We start from the raw sequence: 18,554 nt of genomic DNA on the forward strand, positions 1-18,554 counted from the left end.
AAATTAAGAAAGCGAAGAAGAACCACTTCCGGTTGAGGCTAAAATAAACAGAAGAAATGGCTGCTTTGGACGAAATCAAACGTCTGGAATATTTATCTCTGGTGTCAAAGGTGTGCACCGAGTTGGAGAATCATCTGGGAATAAGCGAGAAAGATCTGGGTAACGTTACGATACACGACAGCATTGTTTTCTCAGCTATATAGCTAAGTTAGCTAGCTTGCTATTGCTATTAACACAGGCAAGATGATGCTAACACACTGTGTCTAAGTTAGCATGAGGGGCTAAACACTAGTTGTTGTTTTTTTACAGCTGAATTCATCATCAGTCTGGCTGATAAACACCCGACATTTAATGAGTTTAAAGCAGTTCTGTGTGAAAATGGAGCAGATTTTACAGTAAGTTCACAGCTAACTAAACAAACACCTTCATCTTCATGTTTGTTGCTTTGTGTTTTTATCTCTAAACCCTCATGTCTTTTTTCAGGACACCCTCGTTGGTAACTTACTTAGACTTATTAATACCATGCGATCCTCACCATCTACAAGTAAAGGTACAGAGACCAGTATTAGATGTCATGATGTATTACTTTTCATAACTGTAGGTTTCCTGTTGCATAACCTCCTCTCTGTCGTGTGTGACAGGTCTTCAGTCAGAGGTCAAGAGTGAGCAGGACCAGCTGAAAGAGAAATACCCTGCTTTATGTAAACCAGACGCTGCTGCGTGGACGGTGAGGCTCATCTGAAGACATTTGCTTTAAGCATGGCACGATATGAAGATTGCATAGTAATCCCAATGTACTCCCAGGTATCTAATGTACAGACCGTCATCTGTTGGCACAGCTGGCAGAAGTACACACGTTCATTACTCAAGTAGAAGTACAGATACTTGTGTAAAAAAGAGACTCTGGTAAGAGTAGAAGTACTGATTCAACTTCTTTACTCACGCAAAAGTACGAAAGTACAGGCTCTGAAAAGTATAAAAGTAAAAGGCATCCCTCTACCGTCCATTTCTGTGCAAAGCTAACCGAACCTCACATCATATTAATGTAATTTTGACTATTCAAGACTAGTAAACTTAAAGGTAGAATCAGAAGGATTTGTCCCAGCTGTCCATAAACGCACCACAGAGATAGTTGATTGTTGAGTCTCATTCCCAGGACGTCAAATAGGAAAATTTTGTATTTGGTAAAGTGTCACGAGCAGCAACATAGAGACAATAACAGGTTGAAATCAGTCTTGTGATGTTGAGAAGGCAGCATGACCCCTTAAATGTATTAAAACTAAAGTAAGGAACCTGCTTTGAAAATGTAAGGAGGAGAAAGTACAGATAAAACACTCAAGTGAAGTACTGATACCTGAAAAATCTACTTAAGTACAGTAACAAAGTATTTGTGCTTTGATACTTCCAACCTCTGTGTATAGAATATAAACACATTGGATTGAACTTTTTGTGTTGGGGACACAGTGGGACTTTGGACTGATGGGAAAGATGCAGGCTTCTCCTTGTAGCTTTTCAAGATAGATCAGGAAATCAACATAGGACTGTATGTGTTTGAGCTTTTTCAAGTCACTCCTTGACTTTTTTTCTTAAAAAAATACTCAAACCGATTTAATAGATTATCAAAATAGTTGGCAGTTAATTTAATAGTTGACGACTAATTGATTAATCTATAAATTATTGCAGCTCTACTTTCCTGAGAGGCAGTCTTCTCTCTTCTAAAAATAAAATTCAACTCTTTGTCAGTGGAAAAATCAGGAATGGCATGAAAAACACATTTCAGAGGAACTGCAGTTGGTTGTATTTATGGAGTTATGGAGCTGTCATTATTTTTTTATACCTCCCCATCAGATTCCACCGCGACACCCAGATAAAGATGATGAGCAAGTTGCAGCTGCAGCCATGAGGGAGCTGGAGATGCTTATGCCAAATGTCTGTGGAACGAGCTCTGCTGACAGGTAATTAAAAAAAGAGCTATTTGGAGAAGAAGTGGCTCTCGCTGATCCAGCAATTTATGATATATTTTAAAATGGAATCACCTATTTATAACCGCCTCACACTGGCACCATCTGGAGTAAAAATCTGACTTCTCTCTGTGTCATTTGCTCCCTGGGGTCTGACAGGCACAGTGACAGAGGTCGAGACACAGACAGAGAAAGCGGACGTAAGCGAAGCCGTTCTCGCTCAAAAGATCGTGACGGAGACACAAACCCGAAGCGCAAAAGGAAACGGCCGTCTCGCTGGAGTGACCATCCACCGAGCCCACGCAAAGATGATGACAACAACAACAGCAACAACAACAGCAACAGCAACAACAACAAGGATGACAGAGACTCTGACCGCTGGCGAGACAGACTTGTAGATCGGCCTCCGCCGGACGAGCCTGTTGTGGGCGACATCTACAACGGCAAAATCAGCAGTATTATGCAGTTTGGTTGTTTTGTGCAGCTGGAGGGTCTCAGGTTGGTGGGCGAGATGTCATCTTTACATCCATACACACCAAAACAGCAAGAAATATGTCTTTGTTTTTCCTGGTGGGCTAAAAAACATGTGCCCGCATGGTTGAATATCACAAACATCCACCAGATGATACTTAATGTCACGCTCAGATTAGTTTTAATCATTATCTGCCTGTAATATACTTTGGAGTTTGCTCCCTGATGCCAGCCTGTTGTGTGTCATTGTCTGCAGAAAACGCTGGGAGGGTCTGGTGCACGTCTCTGAGCTGCGCAAAGAAGGACGTGTCGCCAATGTGGCTGATGTAGTCGCCAAAGGCCAGAAGGTGAAGGTCAAAGTGCTGTCATTCACCGGGACCAAAGCCAGCCTCAGCATGAAGGTGAGAAGAGAAGTTGGTTTGAACGCTAAACTGTAAGATGAAGTGAAAACTGCCACCTGCTGGTTCGTCAAATGTGAGCTTGAAATGAGTGGTCACGTGTTCCCAGGATGTCGACCAGGAGACGGGGGAGGACCTGAACCCCAACCGGAGACGAAACCTGGACGCTGGAGTCACCGGAGACGAAGCCATGAGGAACCCAGACCGGCCTGTTGAAGCCACCGTCCTGGAAGTAGAGGATAACCCAACAGAACGCAAGCGGCTCACCAAGATCACTGACCTGGAGAAATGGGAGATTAAACAGGTGTCCATCGAACACATTCACACGGATGTAAAACAGATTCTGTGACATATTTCTTTTTTAACCATCCGGTTTATGTTAAAAATGTCTTTTCTCCTGTTCAGATGATCGCAGCCAACGTCCTTCCTAAAGAAGAGTTCCCAGAATTTGACGAGCAGACGGGAATCCTTCCCAAAACAGATGATGACGAAGGTAAAACTTTTTACACTTTAATCACAAGTTTTTGTAAAATTAAGGTCGGGCTGCATGATAATGTCTCTTCTGTAACTTTTCCCTGTTCAGATGAAGAAGTGGAGATTGACCTGGTTGAAGAGGAGCCACCGTTCCTGAGGGGACAGACTAAATTTAGCACGAACATGAGCCCAGTGAAGATAGTGAAGGTATTTATCCAGACATCCCATTCACACTGCCCTTTCAATGCGGGAATCATGCGCCGATACTCCGCCTTGCTGTCTGTGTGAAAGAGATGGAGAGGTGGAGGCCTCCGATCCGCCATTGGAGGTAGTAACAGCCGCAGCACAGGCGAGGCGGCGTCTGTGTTAATGGAAAAGCCGGCAGCGTGTGACGGGGGTGTGTCTGATGGTGTTCACAGTCTGACAACTAAATGGAGCCTTCACTCATCAAATAAAAGAGAAATGTCCCACAAAGCAACGTTACAGGACCAAATAACAGTAACATGGTAAATGGTAGTGTCTTTGGCAACTTATATGAGGAAAAATTCCGCATCCATATGTGGAAAAGCCTCTGTCATCCTGTCTGTCCTGCCGACTCATCGTCACAGTTCTGCCCGAAAAACAGCGGATACATATTAACAGGTGGAAACCGGGGGATATGTGTAAAAATAACACACGGATGTCAACGTTATGATTTGTACCGTCACACCTCTTTTGGTTCTGCAACGCCGGCATGCATTTTCTATTTGTTTCTCTTACATCATCATCTGTCGTCATCTGTCAACAGTCTCTCTAATTTTGTCCTTTTAGAATCCAGATGGCTCCCTCTCTCAGGCGGCCATGATGCAGAACGCTCTCTCTAAGGAGAGGAGAGAGCTGAAGCAGGCGGCCCGCGCTGCAGAGATGGACTGCATCCCGACCGGTCTCAACAAGAACTGGATAGACCCAATGCCTGACTGTAAGGACCTGGAGTACACATTTGCACCCAGCAAACACTGTGATAAATGCGGCTGTGTAACCCCGACAGGATGACTTCTTCCTGTCATTTTCAGGCATCAGTGGACAAATATGACTTCCACCCGGAAATTAATTATAAGACAACGTCAATCCATGTTGTGTCAGAGATTTAAAATTTAGAAAATACAATTTAACCATCTGTCCTGTGCCAGGCCTATTACACTGTTACATTGTTACCACAGCATGACTGGAGATGATTATCTGGCTTCCCTCTGAGTTTACACTGGCACACACAGTCATAATGCACTGTGACTTCCGTAGCCTGAGGGAATATCGGAGGCTTAGATCCTTCCAGTTACAACCTCTGACTCATAGTTAATGCAAAAAGATCTCGTTGGGAAGTTCATTGTCGTTGCAGTTCATCCTGATTAAATAAAATAGTAGATTCTGGGAGGTTCGGATGGATCTTGGCAGAATTTAACATCGTTCCGGACTCTCTGTTCCTCTCCCGCACAGATGAAGGAAGGCAGATCGCTGCCAACATGAGAGGCATCGGCGCTATGCCCATCGATCTGCCAGCGTGGAAGAGATACGCCCTCGGTGGGAACCAGGTGTCGTATGGCAAGAAGACAGAACTCTCCATCCTGCAGCAGAGGGAGAGTCTGCCCATCTTCAAACTTAAGGAGGAGCTCGTTCAGGTATCAGATAACTTGATTGGAAAACTGGCCATGAAAGATGTCTCGAAAGACATAAAGCCGATTTACAACCTGCAACATGTACAAATTCCTCAGTCTTTATTAAGACACTTTAATAACAGTTCATTCTTTTCCCTGACAGGCTGTCCATGATAATCAGATCTTGATTGTAGTTGGAGAAACAGGGTCTGGTAAGACCACCCAGATCACTCAGTACCTGGCAGAGGCTGGTTACACCTCCAGGGGGAAGATTGGCTGCACGCAGCCCCGTCGTGTAGCTGCCATGTCGGTGGCCAAGAGAGTCTCTGAGGAGTATGGCTGCCGTCTGGGCCAAGAAGTGAGTGATCTTTTTAATCTGGACACAAAAGTCTTAGTGAAAGCCTGTCCTCTCTCTTGTAGCATTGATACATTTCATACAAGTTTTTGTAAGACATGTTTTGTACATTAATTTTAGGTGGGCTACACCATCCGTTTTGAGGACTGCACCAGCACAGAGACAGTAATCAAATACATGACCCATGGTATGCTGCAGAGGGAGTGTCTGGTGGATTCAGACATGAGCCAGTACTCCCTCATCATGCTGGATGAGGCTCATGAGAGAACAATCCACACCGATGTGCTCTTTGGCCTCCTCAAGAAGGTATTTAACATTCTACCAAAGACCTAACTCTATACAAAAAATGCTATTTCACATGAAATAACCTCCTCTGTCTCTTTTAGACGATACAGAAACGCAAAGACTTGAAGCTGATCGTGTCCTCTGCTACGCTGGATGCCGTCAAATTCTCACAGTATTTCTTTGAAGCTCCCATCTTCACCATCCCAGGGAGAACCTTCCCGGTGGAGATTCTCTACACCAAAGAGCCCGAGACAGACTACCTGGACGCCGGTCTCATCACTGTTATGCAGATCCATCTAACTGAGCCCCCAGGTATGGTTGTGTCAGAAACACGCTAAAACTGTCTCGTAGGGAGTTTTATCTTTTCCACTGAAAGCGCTTTTGTGCGTCTGACAACATTATGTAAAGGATCCCTACAGAGAAAGACCTCTGAGATTCCCTTGTTAAAGAATAAAATCCTCTTTGTTCAACCACAAAAAGCCAGAATGTTACTCTTGCTAAATCCACCAGACTCACTTTAGACTCTTACTTACACAAACAGTAATTTTATCATCGTAAAACACATTTCATTCAAACTTGACAGGCACGAAATAAAACTCACCAAATCCATCTCGGTTTCGTCCACTGTTCCAACAATCATCAACTCTAGTTTGGTTGAAATAAGCCCTTAACTCACCTTATTATATGTAAGAGTATTCTGTTTTCCCCCCTCTGACCTCGCTCTCCCTCCTCTCCTGATATTTCCACATCACACGCGGTGACGTAAGGTTTTTATTTCAACCAAACCAGAGTTGTTGATTCTTATAACAATGGAAATGTGAACCAGGATGGTTTTGCCCAGTTTTATTTTGTTTCTGTCAAATTTGATTGAACTGTTTTCTTTTGTTTTTTTTACGATGTTAAAATGTCTGTTTTTGTAAATGGAGTCTGGTGGTTTGGCGAGAGTGTCGTACTGGCTGTTTCTGGTTAAACAAAAAGGATGTTTTTCTATAACAGAGAGGTCTGTCTCTGCAGGGATCCTTTTTATAACGTTGTCAGACACTGTCAGGGACTATTTATTAATTATGGACTATTTATTATATATCCCCTTGCAGAACACTTTGGTCCTGGGAGAGGAGATTTCTTTGTGTTGTTTTTTTTTTTAAGAAGCCTTAAATTCGACAAATATTTTTTGTTTAAAACATTTTCATTTCACCCCTGTCCTTCTGTCCAGGTGACATCCTGGTGTTTCTGACCGGACAGGAGGAAATCGACACCGCCTGTGAGCTCCTGTATGAGCGTATGAAGTCACTTGGGCCTGATGTTCCCGAGCTGATTATTCTGCCAGTTTATTCTGCTCTGCCCAGTGAGATGCAGACCAGGATCTTCGACCCTGCACCTCCAGGCAGCAGAAAGGTAGTAAAATGCTCTGGATTCAATTAAAGCTCTGAGTCGTTGAGCGATCTTATCCAAAATGGCACTTTTAAAAACACCTATCTTTACTGTGTGATGAAAGCCTTTTTATTAAATTCAGCACAGACCTGATGATAAACCTTAAAGAGTAGTTCATGTCTGACTCATTTTTCTGTTTACTACCAGGTCATCATCGCCACAAACATCGCTGAGACATCTCTGACTATTGATGGCATCTACTACGTGGTGGATCCGGGCTTTGTCAAACAGATTGTGTATAATTCCAAGACGGGCATCGACCAGCTCGTGGTGACTCCCATATCACAGGTCAGTCCTCCTCATTTGGAAGTAAACATTTTAACATTCATCCTACATGGTAATTTTTATTTATTTATTCCTGCATAATCATTTAAAGATTCCTTGTTCTGTTTTCAGGCCCAGGCCAAGCAGAGGTCCGGTCGAGCCGGCAGAACCGGCCCGGGGAAGTGTTACAGGCTGTACACTGAGAGAGCCTACAGAGACGAGATGCTAGTATCGAATGTGCCTGAGATCCAGAGAACCAACCTGGCCTCCACTGTGCTGTCTCTGAAGGTAAAGTACTGACTCCATGAATCATTTCCATCGGTCCAACTGCTTTTGGTTAAATAATCACTGTTATGTTTCCAGATGCCCAACTAGTTGTCTTTATATGTTCCCCATTTATGATTATTTTCTTCCTGTCTCCCAGGCGATGGGTATTAATGACCTCCTGGCATTTGACTTCATGGACTCTCCTCCAATGGAGACTCTGATAACAGCCATGGAGCAGCTCTACACTCTGGGAGCTCTGGATGATGAAGGCTTACTCACACGGCTGGGAAGAAGGGTGAGGAGAATAGAGAGATCCGGGCACTCAGACAGATTGTAGCATTATAACCTTCTAAAGGCATTTATTACATTGATGATACCTTACACCTGTCTCTGCGTTCAGATGGCTGAGTTCCCTCTGGAGCCCATGTTGTGTAAGATGTTGATCATGTCCGTCCATCTGGGCTGCAGTGAAGAGATGCTCACCATCGTCTCCATGTTGTCCGTCCAGAACATCTTTTACAGACCAAAGGTACGCGACTAATGGGATCAGATTAGACTTACGCATTCACATGAAATGATTCACGATCAGACTAACAAGGTGTTTTCACTTAATGAAGCATTTTCCAGACTCTTAGGACGTCATATAAACCTTGTCCATCATTCCATTTTCAGGACAAACAGGCTCTCGCCGACCAGAAGAAGACAAAGTTCTTCCAGCTCGAGGGAGACCACCTCACGCTGTTGGCCGTCTACAACTCCTGGAAGAACAACAAGTTCTCCAACCCGTGGTGCTTCGAGAACTTCATCCAGGCCCGCTCCTTAAAGAGAGCTCAGGACATCCGCAAGCAGATGCTGAGCATCATGGACAGGTATGAACTTCAGCTGTGATTTAACCCTTTGTTAGAATGATCTCTGTGTGTTTCAGTGTTTGCTGTATGTTTTACATCGAGTATACAAATCTTAATCAACACTAAATGTTCCTTAGACACAAGTTGGACGTGGTGTCTTGTGGAAAAGCTACGGTGCGGGTCCAGAAAGCCATCTGCAGCGGTTTCTTCAGGAACGCAGCCAGGAAGCACCCCCATGATGGGTACCGTACCCTGATCGACCAGCAGGTGGTGTACCTCCACCCCTCCAGCACTCTCTTCAACCGACAGCCAGAGTGGTGCGTCCTGACTGAAATCCATATCCCACATTATCTGAGCCTCACTAAGAGCTGTTAATGTTGCATCTCTAGAGTTTGAATTATATGACTGATTAGTTTATAAGTTGATTGAAGACAGAAGATTCATCAACTTCAGTCATTTATCATTAAAATTCAAATATTCACTTATTATATCTTAAATTTAAGGTTTTTTTTCCATGTTTTATATAATTGTAAATTGAATACGTTTGGCTTTTAGTCTGTGATGGGAGGGTTTCACTATTTTCTGTTTTTTTTTAAAAATTATTTCTTTGTTTAAATGATGATGATGATGATAATCAGTGAATCTAATCATCCTTTTTTGTAATGCTTTATAGTAGATCCTTGTAATAAGCGTTGGTAGTGATTACTGTTGGAGCTATTAACACTTATTTTAATTAAAAAGAAACACTAATCGCTGCTGACTGTACTTTGTCTTAATTACTTTTCCTCCAGGCTTGTGTATCACGAGTTGGTGCTGACCACCAAGGAGTACATGCGGGAGGTGACCACCATCGACCCTCGCTGGCTGGTGGAGCTCGCTCCGGCTTTCTACAGAGTCGGCGACCCGACGCGCCTCAGCTACCAGAAGAGGCAGCAGAAGCTGGAGCCGCTCTACAACCGCTACGAGGAGCCCAACGCCTGGAGAATCTCCCGCGCCTTCAGACGCCGCTGAGGGTGTCTTTAATCTTTACACCAGGTTGGACTCATTGAGCCAGATGTGACAAGGACACTTGAATAGATATCGTCATTAAGCTTTGCTAAAGCCAAACAGTAAATAAACCACAGATAAACGTCTTATCGGAATGTTTTTCATAATATTTAAGATTTCTTACATTACTTCATTGACACTTCATTTTGCCTTATTCGCTCTGTAATACCAGTTTCAGGTGTTAACACTTAAGTCGGTCAATATTCCCCATTTTGTACTTTCTATGAAATGTTTAAAATATAAGTGATTTAATTTTTTTTCATTGTAACTTTGATGTTCACTTTTGGTGGTTACACATAAACACTGGATGCACTTTTAATTGCCTCTGCTTCTTAATGTCTGATTGGATATGGACATATATGGAATACTTAATCAATGCACGTGCACGGTGTCAGTTAGTGCGGCGGTGTCGAAGCGTCATTATACGGCCCATTTGTGTGAGCAAACCACTGCAGTTTGAAAAAGTAGGCTAATGTTTATTTTGCTGCTCTTTTGAAATTATGGATGTCTCCTCGTGTTTGGTGGAGGAGTTTTGGATCTATGATGCTTTGTGGAGACATCATCTGTTATTTCAGGATAATTGGTGGTTCTGTTTCTTCTCCTGGATCCTGCTGCTACAGCAGTTTAATACTGGAACAATTACCGCTCAAAGTATTGCCGATATATTTATAAAAATTGCGAAGCCGTGTCGCCTTCATGTGGCAACTTAAAATGCGTAATAGGATTATTTTTAATTCTGTCGACCAGCCGGTTTGATGGCTGGCTTTCATGATCACAGCGTGATGTCTGGTTGCTTTTCTCCAAAAGTTGATTCTGGCGCGAGTTTTCTCTGCAGGGCCGCTTCTTCTTTTTTTCGGCGTCCTCTACAGTCCACAGCGCCAAAGCCTAAATGCACTACCCACAGTCAAATTAATGGGAGGACCGGCGTTTTCACAGCGATACTCGATTTTGTCTGAATGCTGTTTCGGTTAAAGGGATAGTGCAACATTTTGGGAAATGTGCTCCTTTTGCTTTTTGTCTCTTACAGTAAATATGAAGCTGCGGACTAGCTTAGCACAAAGGCTGGAAACTGTGACACCATTAGTCCTGATTCGTCCCGAGGTAACAACATCCGACTACTACATCTTTCAAAGTTCACTAACATTACAGCTGTCTTGTCTTTATGCTAAGCTAAGCTAACCAGCTGCTGGGAGTAGCTTCATACTTACATTTACAGACATGAGAGAGACATCAATCCTCTTATTTAACCCTCAGCAAGACAGCAAATAAGCATATTTCTTAAAGGGACAGTTCACCCAGACAGTTTTCCTCTTACCTGTACTGCCGTTTATCCATCTAGATTATTTCAGTGGGAGTTGCCAAATTTTGGAGATGTCTGCTTTCTCTCAAATATAATGGAACTAGATGGCAAAAGAATACTACTAATAGACAACAGGCTAGCTTAACTAAGCACGTTAACGTTTACATCTTCTGCTGACGAGGAACAAGCCTGTTATCCATGAGTAGTTACACGCCTCCACCTGTGTGGTGATGCAGAAAGAAAATAGTTCCCACATGAAACTGTTCACAACAACGTCTGAGCAGTTTCTGGAAAGAGACATTGATGTTTTTTTTGGCGCCATCTAGTTTGAGAGAAGGCTGAAACTCACACTAAACAATGTAGATGCATAAATAGCACGTTAAGAGGAAAAGTGTATAATTTTTATGGTGAAATTTCTCTTAAATTAAGATTATTCACTCAGAAAAGCGGAAAACAAGGGACAAGTTAAAGACCCCACATGTGTGATTAATAACACAAGCACAGGAAAGAATAGCCCGGACTTCAGTTTGGGTATTATTATGGGTATTTATTAAGCAATCTCTTCAACCACAGTCATGTTTATGGATCGAATAGGCCTCAGATGTGAGAGGAATGCAGCTCTTAAAAACAAAAAAAAAACAAAAAAATCCCTAATGAGATTAATTTAAAACAAAAACACCATAGCCTTATATACAAGTGGATGGGGTGGGCATGTGCAAGAGGTGCATGGGGGTTTCAGGGGGTGTGTATGATGATGGGTCGGTACAACAGGAAGATTTCTGAAGGTGGAGGGGAGAAAAGAGGAGAGGGTGGGGGGCTGGCTTTAGTACATGTAGCCTTTGGAGTAGGGCTGGGGGCCCATGTTTTGAGGGGCTTGTTCGGCGGTGTAGGGCACCCCCTCGTCCAGGTGGGAAAGCGGCACCGTGTCCTCCTCGTTGACGTAGCGCTCGAACTCGGCCTTCAGGCTGGGCCGCTGATTGTCGGGGAAGGCCAGGGAGATGAGGGCCTCGGGCTCACACACAAACTTGTAAACGTAGCGCTCCCCTGCCACCTGGAGAGAGACGGAGCGGCTTGAGTCATGCAGGAATGTGTACGGAAAAACACAGTCAACTGTTTTTTTCCAGGTGTGCAGACTTAAAATTTTCCTATTTGAGTCTTGCAGCAGGAAGACAATGTAAATGTCTATAGTGGAAAATCTCTTGTTTGAGTTTATCCTTCTTTAACATAAATATAACGATATCCAGATTTTTCACTCCCTAATATCGGCATCTGTCAGGCTCTACTGCAGACTGTCCACACCAAAATCTCTTAATTACCAGCTCAGACTTGGTAAACTGTAGTAAAAACCCTTTTGTGTCGTGCTACAGAAAGAACAACACCAGCCACTGGGATTATTTACAACCTGGCAACCCAAAATTAATTCTTATTAATGGCTCAAAACTGATTTATAAGTGAAAGCAATTAGTTACGACTTATAAATATTACTCTACTATGGACAATATATGACGTTTTGGAGACAATAGACTAATATCTGGAAATAGGGACACTTCAACATGAAAAAAGGTGCTTTTTAGTACCTTCTGCATGATTCCCTTCTCGTAGTAGTAGCGCAGAGAGCGGCTGAGCTTGTCGTAGTTCATGGCTGGACGGTTCTTCTGCATGCCCCACAGCCTGGCAACCTGAGGAGGAGGAGGAGGACGAGGAGGAGGAAGGGAGAGGATGGCAAAAGAGGAAATGGTTGCGGTTACACTTCTCGAGCAGTTCAGCTTCGTTGAGCTTTATTTAAATGTGACTGATTATTTTCATGCTTCAGATTATTGCCTTCCTCAAAATGACACGTCAACAGAAGAGAAGAGAATCACTCGTGTCAGCACTTCTCTCTTCCTGAAGTTCGTATTCCCAAAAAAAATCATAATCAGACACAGTTGTTTGTATTTCCACGCTGTGGCCACTAGGGGTCCTCGGCGGCAAGTCAAAGCCCTCCCCTCCTTGGTCTTTAACTCAACAGCGTCAACATGCCAAGACCAGGGCGAGTCCCCACATGTGGATTCACTTCCTTTTTATGTAACCCATTACCACTTGAATGCAACCAGAGTCCCACAGTGTTCGCAGTGAAATAGGAGTCATGGCTGCTTGTCAGAGGCAGGCCATGAAATACACTCGCAGCCCCAAAATTGAACCCTCAGCTGACGAGGGACCGCTAACTCTGATGGAAAATTAGTGTCTCACAACGACCCCACGCAGGCAGACAGGGGGGGGGGGGAGTAAATCAAATCATTTTCGCAACAGTGAGCGATCTTTGTGTTGACAAACATCTGAGCCGGTGGAAGAAGCTGTAAAGCCTGAGGGGTGAGGGGGGGAGGGAGAGAGACGCTGAGATTCATGACTCAGGAAGAGACAGGTTGTGTCCCACAGTGGCCATCAAGCCAGCAGCCCTGTTTGATCTCTGAGTGCGCTCTCAGCTCTAATTGCTCTTGTAAAAACTCTCAGCCCATTCATTTTTAATGTACAGTAAAAAGATAATGGAAAACACAGTATAGAGCCGCCCGTATTAGGACCCACCTAAATGGACGCTGTCTGTGGCGTCCAGTCAAAGTTTCAGACTTAAACATCGCAGAAATGTCTCGACTGGAGAAACGTGAGGAGGTGAGAGAGAGAGAACGGGGGGGTGTTGGATGATTCTCTGATGGCGCTCGTCCTTCATTTATCAATCCAGTGTTTCACGTGTTGAATAATGAATGGGGAGGACTAATGGAAGATGGATCAGAGAATAGACCTGCGAGGGAGAATCTCACTTCAGATCGCTCTAATCTAAAAGGTAGCGCCTTCAAACCCCTGCTAACATAAATTCATTCCGAGAATAACTCCTGTGTCGTCCTTATCAGATTTATATTAACGTCATGATCCCTATCAACGGTTCTCCACTATCTGTGGATAAAGGCCGTACAGTAATACCAGCTAAAAATAGTGCTGATGCATTTTTAAATGCTATCTCTTTAAGTCGAACTTTTAAGGAGGGGATATTACAACAGTTTTAATGGAAAGAGGCCAAGAGAACCTGGAGATGCCCTTTAATAGTCAATACTGAGCAAGAGGTTCACACCCAACAAACCCGACCCGAACGCCTGAAGGCCTTAAGAATATTATCCTCTCCAATATTCATTTTTCTGATTTCTGATCCTTTTTTTTCCTCGTCTTCTTTGTTTGCCAATAAAATAAATGAATCCAGATCTGATGCAGCAATGTGCAACCTGCACATTGTTGTTTATTAATTTAGATTTTAATTTGTTCTTCTTGTATTTTTTTTTTATCATTTTGGTATTTTATTTCATATCTTCTATGTAAAGCACTTTGTACATTGGTTTGATAAGTGCTTGATAAATAAAGATTATTGTTATTATTTATTTTTTCTTTCCTCTGGAAGTAAACTGAACATCTTTGTGTTGAGGACAAAACATTTTTCACTGAAAAAACTGTTGAAATAAAACATCTGAAAACAGGTATGATCGTGACCACATTTGCTTGTTTCAGCCTATCAAACTGTCTTTGCTTGCTACAGTGTTTGAGCTGTAAACCCAAATTCAAGCATCCAAACATCCCTACAGATGATGTCACAGCCTCTACACTGGTCCCACATCTGTGAATGTTCTTTGTGAAAAAAAAACCAACACTGTTTGATAAAAGGGTTTTCAGACGTACCTCTTCGGGCTCGATGAGTTTGAACTCCATGCCGCGGCCGGTCCACGCGATGAAGTGGGCGTTGCCGGGGTCGTCCAGCAGGGCCACCAGGAACTGCCAGAGCTGCAGAGAGCCGCGGCGCTGGTAAGGTGTGCCCTCACGAAAAACTCCACCGCCCTCCTGCTTCACCTCACCTGGACCGAGGAGGAAACAAGATTGGAGTTAATGGTGCAGTTTAAAAACATCTGTGGTTCTCCGGCTGCTCCGTGGTTTACCACATGATGTATTTTCGGCACGTTAATCTGCATCAGCACATTTAGATTCAATCATTGCATTACGGTCTAAAATGGGTCTTATATTACATGTACAAACAAGGAAATTTTGACTTGGGAAGTATCTGGATTGTAGTGCAGCCAGTAAATCTAATCTTGATGTTTCATGTTTGCAAACTGACGTAAACTGAATCAAATGCTCATTAACTACAGCTTATCGAGTACAGCACTAAAATGGCAGCAGTGTGTTTAGTGGAGACAGAAATGGGAACATTTTGAGGGACATTTTAGTGCATTAAGGTCATAGATATTTAGAAACAACAAGATTCATACCACTGATTACTAATACTGGATGAAGCATTGTAGGGAGGAGGATAAAGCCACTGAGGGCTCTGACTTTTTTTTCCCACAATTGACTTTTTCTCTCATAATTCTGACTTTATTTCTTAAAATTCTGACTTGATTACTCAGAAGTCTGACTTTTTTTTCTTAAAAATCTGACTTTTTTAAAAAAAATCTGACTTTACTTCTGACTTTCTCCTGAAAATTCTGATTTTATTTATTAAAATTCTGACTTTTTAAAAAAAAATCTGACTTTTTCCTGAAAATTCTGACTTTTTCTCTCATAATTCTGACTTTTTTCTTAAAATTCTGACTTGATTTCTCAGAAGTCTGACTTTTTTTTCTTAAAAATCTGACTTTTTAAAAAAAATTCTGACTTTACTTCTCAGAAGTCTGACTTTTTTTAAAAAAAATCTGACTTTTTAAAAAAAATTCTGACTTTCTCCTGAAAATTCTGATTTTATTTATTAAAATTCTGACTTTTTTAAAAAAAAAATCTGACTTTTTTTAAAAAAAATCTGACTTTTAAAAAAAAAAATCTGACTTTTTCCTGAAAATTCTGACTTTTTCTCTCATAATTCTGACTTTTTTCTTAAAATTCTGACTTGATTTCTCAGAAGTCTGACTTTTTTTTCTTAAAAATCTGACTTTTTTAAAAAAATTCTGACTTTCTCCTGAAAATTCTGATTTTATTTATTAAAATTCTGACTTTTTCCTAAAAAATTCTGACTTTTTTCCTGAAAATTCTGACTTTACTTCTCAGAAGTGACTTTTTTTTCTTAAAAATCTGACTTTTTTTTAAAAAAGTCAGACTTTACTTCTGACTTTCTCCTGAAAATTCTGATTTTATTTATTAAAATTCTGACTTTTTTTAAAAAAAAAAAATCTGACTTTTTTTCTTAAAAATTCTGACTTTTTCCTAAAAAATTCTGACTTGATTTCTTAAAATTCTGAGTTTTTTTCTTAAAATTCTGACTTTTTTCCTGAAAATTCTGACTTTACTTCTGACTTTCTCCTGAAAATTCTGATTTTATTTATTAAAATTCTGACTTTTTTAAAAAAAAAATCTGACTTTTTTTTCTTAAAATTCTGACTTTTTCCTTGAAATTCTGACTTTTCCTAAAAAATTCTGACTTGATTTCTCATAATTCTGACTTTATTTCTCATAAGTCTGACTTTTTCCTTGAAATTCTGACTTGATTTCTTAAAATTCTGACTTGATTTCTCATAATTCTGACTTTTTTTTCTTAAAAATCTGACTTTACTTCTGACTTTTTTTCTTAAAATTCTGACTTTTTTTCTTAAAAATCTGACTTTACTTCTGACTTTTTTTCTTAAAATTCTGACTTTTTCCTTGAAATTCTGACTTGATTTCTTAAAATTCTGACTTGATTTCTCATAATTCTGACTTTTTTTCTAAAAAATCTGACTTTATTTCTCATCATTCTGACTTAAAACTCAGAATTCTGAAAAAAAAAAACCAAGTCAGAGCCGATTTTTTGTTTTTGTTTTTGTTTTTACAGTGGCCCTAATCCTCCTCTGTAGCAATGTGTAAATGAACACGGATTCCTGTTTCGTTCTCAGTTGTTTACCGGTTACTGGATATGTTGTACACAAGTGTAGGAACATGAGACGCTCAGCTAACTAATCTCTCAGTGTTTCTTGCACACTTCACTGGTTCAACCAGTGCTGACACCCTCAGGCTCTCCACTCAATCTCCTTTAGCATCAATCACTAACACCAGCAGCACCATGGGAAACTGTCTATCTCTGCCCTCGCCGTGACAGAGGAGCCCTACATCGTGTGTGCGGAGAAACCAAACCCACTAACTAAGCTGCACAAACACCCATGTACCTCTCACGTTGTTCTAAGACGTCAGGTCAGGTATAGAGATTGGAGTGGGTCACTGTATGGCTAGTGTTTCCCTCCTGTACCTGCTGTCATCCATCTAACAGCTCGAGAACAAGTGGTTCGGGGTGTGCAAATGAAATTGTGTGTGAATGCAGAGGGATTATGGGTACAGCAGGCTCACCTTCGAATTTCTCTGGAACCACGCGGGAGTCATTTTCAAAAAGATAGCCTGGGAGACAAAGGGAGACTTGTGTTAGAGTTTCAAGGGACCTTGATCTCAGCACAGCTAGGTGGTTCATTTGGGATCTGTGCCAGGCGTTGAATAACATCCCAACAAAAAAAACAAGGATATATTCACATATCGAGTCCCAATAATTGTTGACTTAAAGTAGACTAGAGCTCTTCAGTTACATTTCATTTTGGAAACATCTGAAAAGGACTAGTGCACTTGTTATTGGGAGCAAAGATTCAAAACATCTTTGAAACCTTTAGGAGTCATTTTAAAGCTCTCATGCACTGAACATTCGTGGTGAATAAGAATCTGAATGACCCAAAATGGTGCAACAAACAATGAGAGTGAAGGGAAAGATTGTTTTCCTTTCTTTCTCGGGGAAATAAGAGTGCTTTTTCCACAAGTTATGTTTATTCAAGGATTCTTGAGGCAGGGGTGAGGCGAGAGCCCCTGCCAATGGAAACATAGACACACCGTTGGTTAGCCAATGGAAACACGGACACTCTACGCCGGTTAGCCAATGACCGCAGAGCTCTAACCAGCAATAGATACAGCACTGGAGAGGAGCAGGCTGGACAAAGTGACATCGTTTCGATTCCTTCAACTGAATACCAACTATGTTTTGGTAGAAAACGAAGGTTATCGGAATAAAAGTCAAACAGGAAATGGAAAAAAAAAAAATTACCTTCACTGCTGTGCTGGGGGTTTGGGTAGCCCTCGCTGTGGTGGTACATAGAGGGACATCCAGGCACATCTGTAAGAGCAACACAAACAGCTACAGGTCAAAGGTTTGCCCTGAAAATGTGCTCTGTCAACCATCAATTAAAGGAACAGTTCACCCAAAAATTAAAATTCATTCATTATCGACTCACGCCCATGCTGAGGGAAAGTCAGGTGAAGTTTCGTCGTCAACACAACAGTTCTGGAGCGTTAAATGCTGCAACACTTTTCTGCTGTGAAGCTCCAGAAATGTTTTGTGGACTACGAAACCTCACCCGCATTTCCGTCAGCATGAGGGTGAGTAGACAAAGAATGAGTGGGCGAACTGTTCCTTTCAAGTGGCAGAAGAATAATGACTGAAGAGTTAAATCTGATCATCAAGTTCGAGTCAATAAAAACCCAAACATTCTGCTTACTCAGCCGGTATCAGCTTGAGAAAGTGTGTGTGTGTGTGTGTGTCTGTGTGTGTGTTATATAGGATATTTTGCAAGGACAAACGCTGCATTTATCATATCGCTTCTCTTGTCTCTGCTGGTATTTTTAGGCCGTGAGCAAGCACCTTCACCAGACCAGAAAAGTGGTACAGTATACAGTGTCTGCACTTTATCTGGGCACATCATTGACTGACTCAAATACTGTAGATGCATTCACTGAAATAGATCTTACAGTACGTCCCTCTTCATAAAAAACCCCTCGAGCAAAAATTCTCTGCAAGTCGAAACACTTG

General features: G+C 41.8%; 2 protein-coding genes across 2 annotated transcripts in view; one reads left to right on the forward strand and one right to left on the reverse strand.

Annotated features, from left to right (window-relative positions):
- Window positions 1-12: 12 nt before the first annotated feature.
- LOC141015286 (ATP-dependent RNA helicase DHX8-like) lies at window positions 13-9,751 on the forward strand. The gene is made up of 23 exons (XM_073489263.1): window positions 13-159; window positions 310-395; window positions 484-550; window positions 642-727; window positions 1,849-1,955; window positions 2,121-2,459; window positions 2,689-2,833; window positions 2,940-3,134; window positions 3,236-3,323; window positions 3,414-3,511; window positions 4,115-4,262; window positions 4,778-4,959; window positions 5,099-5,293; window positions 5,411-5,596; window positions 5,677-5,887; window positions 6,789-6,970; window positions 7,154-7,294; window positions 7,403-7,558; window positions 7,695-7,832; window positions 7,938-8,066; window positions 8,210-8,406; window positions 8,523-8,702; window positions 9,177-9,751. Exons 1-23 carry the CDS (start codon window positions 57-59, stop codon window positions 9,394-9,396), a joined length of 3,579 nt encoding a protein of 1,192 aa, XP_073345364.1. The 5' UTR covers window positions 13-56; the 3' UTR covers window positions 9,397-9,751.
- A 1,513-nt stretch (window positions 9,752-11,264) lies between these two features.
- Window positions 11,265-18,554, reverse strand: part of etv4 (ETS variant transcription factor 4) — a 40,509-nt gene continuing 33,219 nt past the window's right edge. The window contains exons 8-12 of the mRNA XM_073489264.1: window positions 17,793-17,861; window positions 17,057-17,104; window positions 14,432-14,604; window positions 12,310-12,411; window positions 11,265-11,783 (exon numbers count right to left, since the gene is read on the reverse strand). Of these exons, the coding sequence (XP_073345365.1) occupies window positions 11,556-11,783; window positions 12,310-12,411; window positions 14,432-14,604; window positions 17,057-17,104; window positions 17,793-17,861 (620 nt within the window). The 3' untranslated portion in view covers window positions 11,265-11,555. The remainder of the gene's footprint in view (window positions 11,784-12,309; window positions 12,412-14,431; window positions 14,605-17,056; window positions 17,105-17,792; window positions 17,862-18,554) is intronic.

This window comes from Pagrus major, chromosome 20 (assembly GCF_040436345.1).
Source record: "Pagrus major chromosome 20, Pma_NU_1.0".
Classification (NCBI taxonomy): domain Eukaryota; kingdom Metazoa; phylum Chordata; class Actinopteri; order Spariformes; family Sparidae; genus Pagrus; species Pagrus major.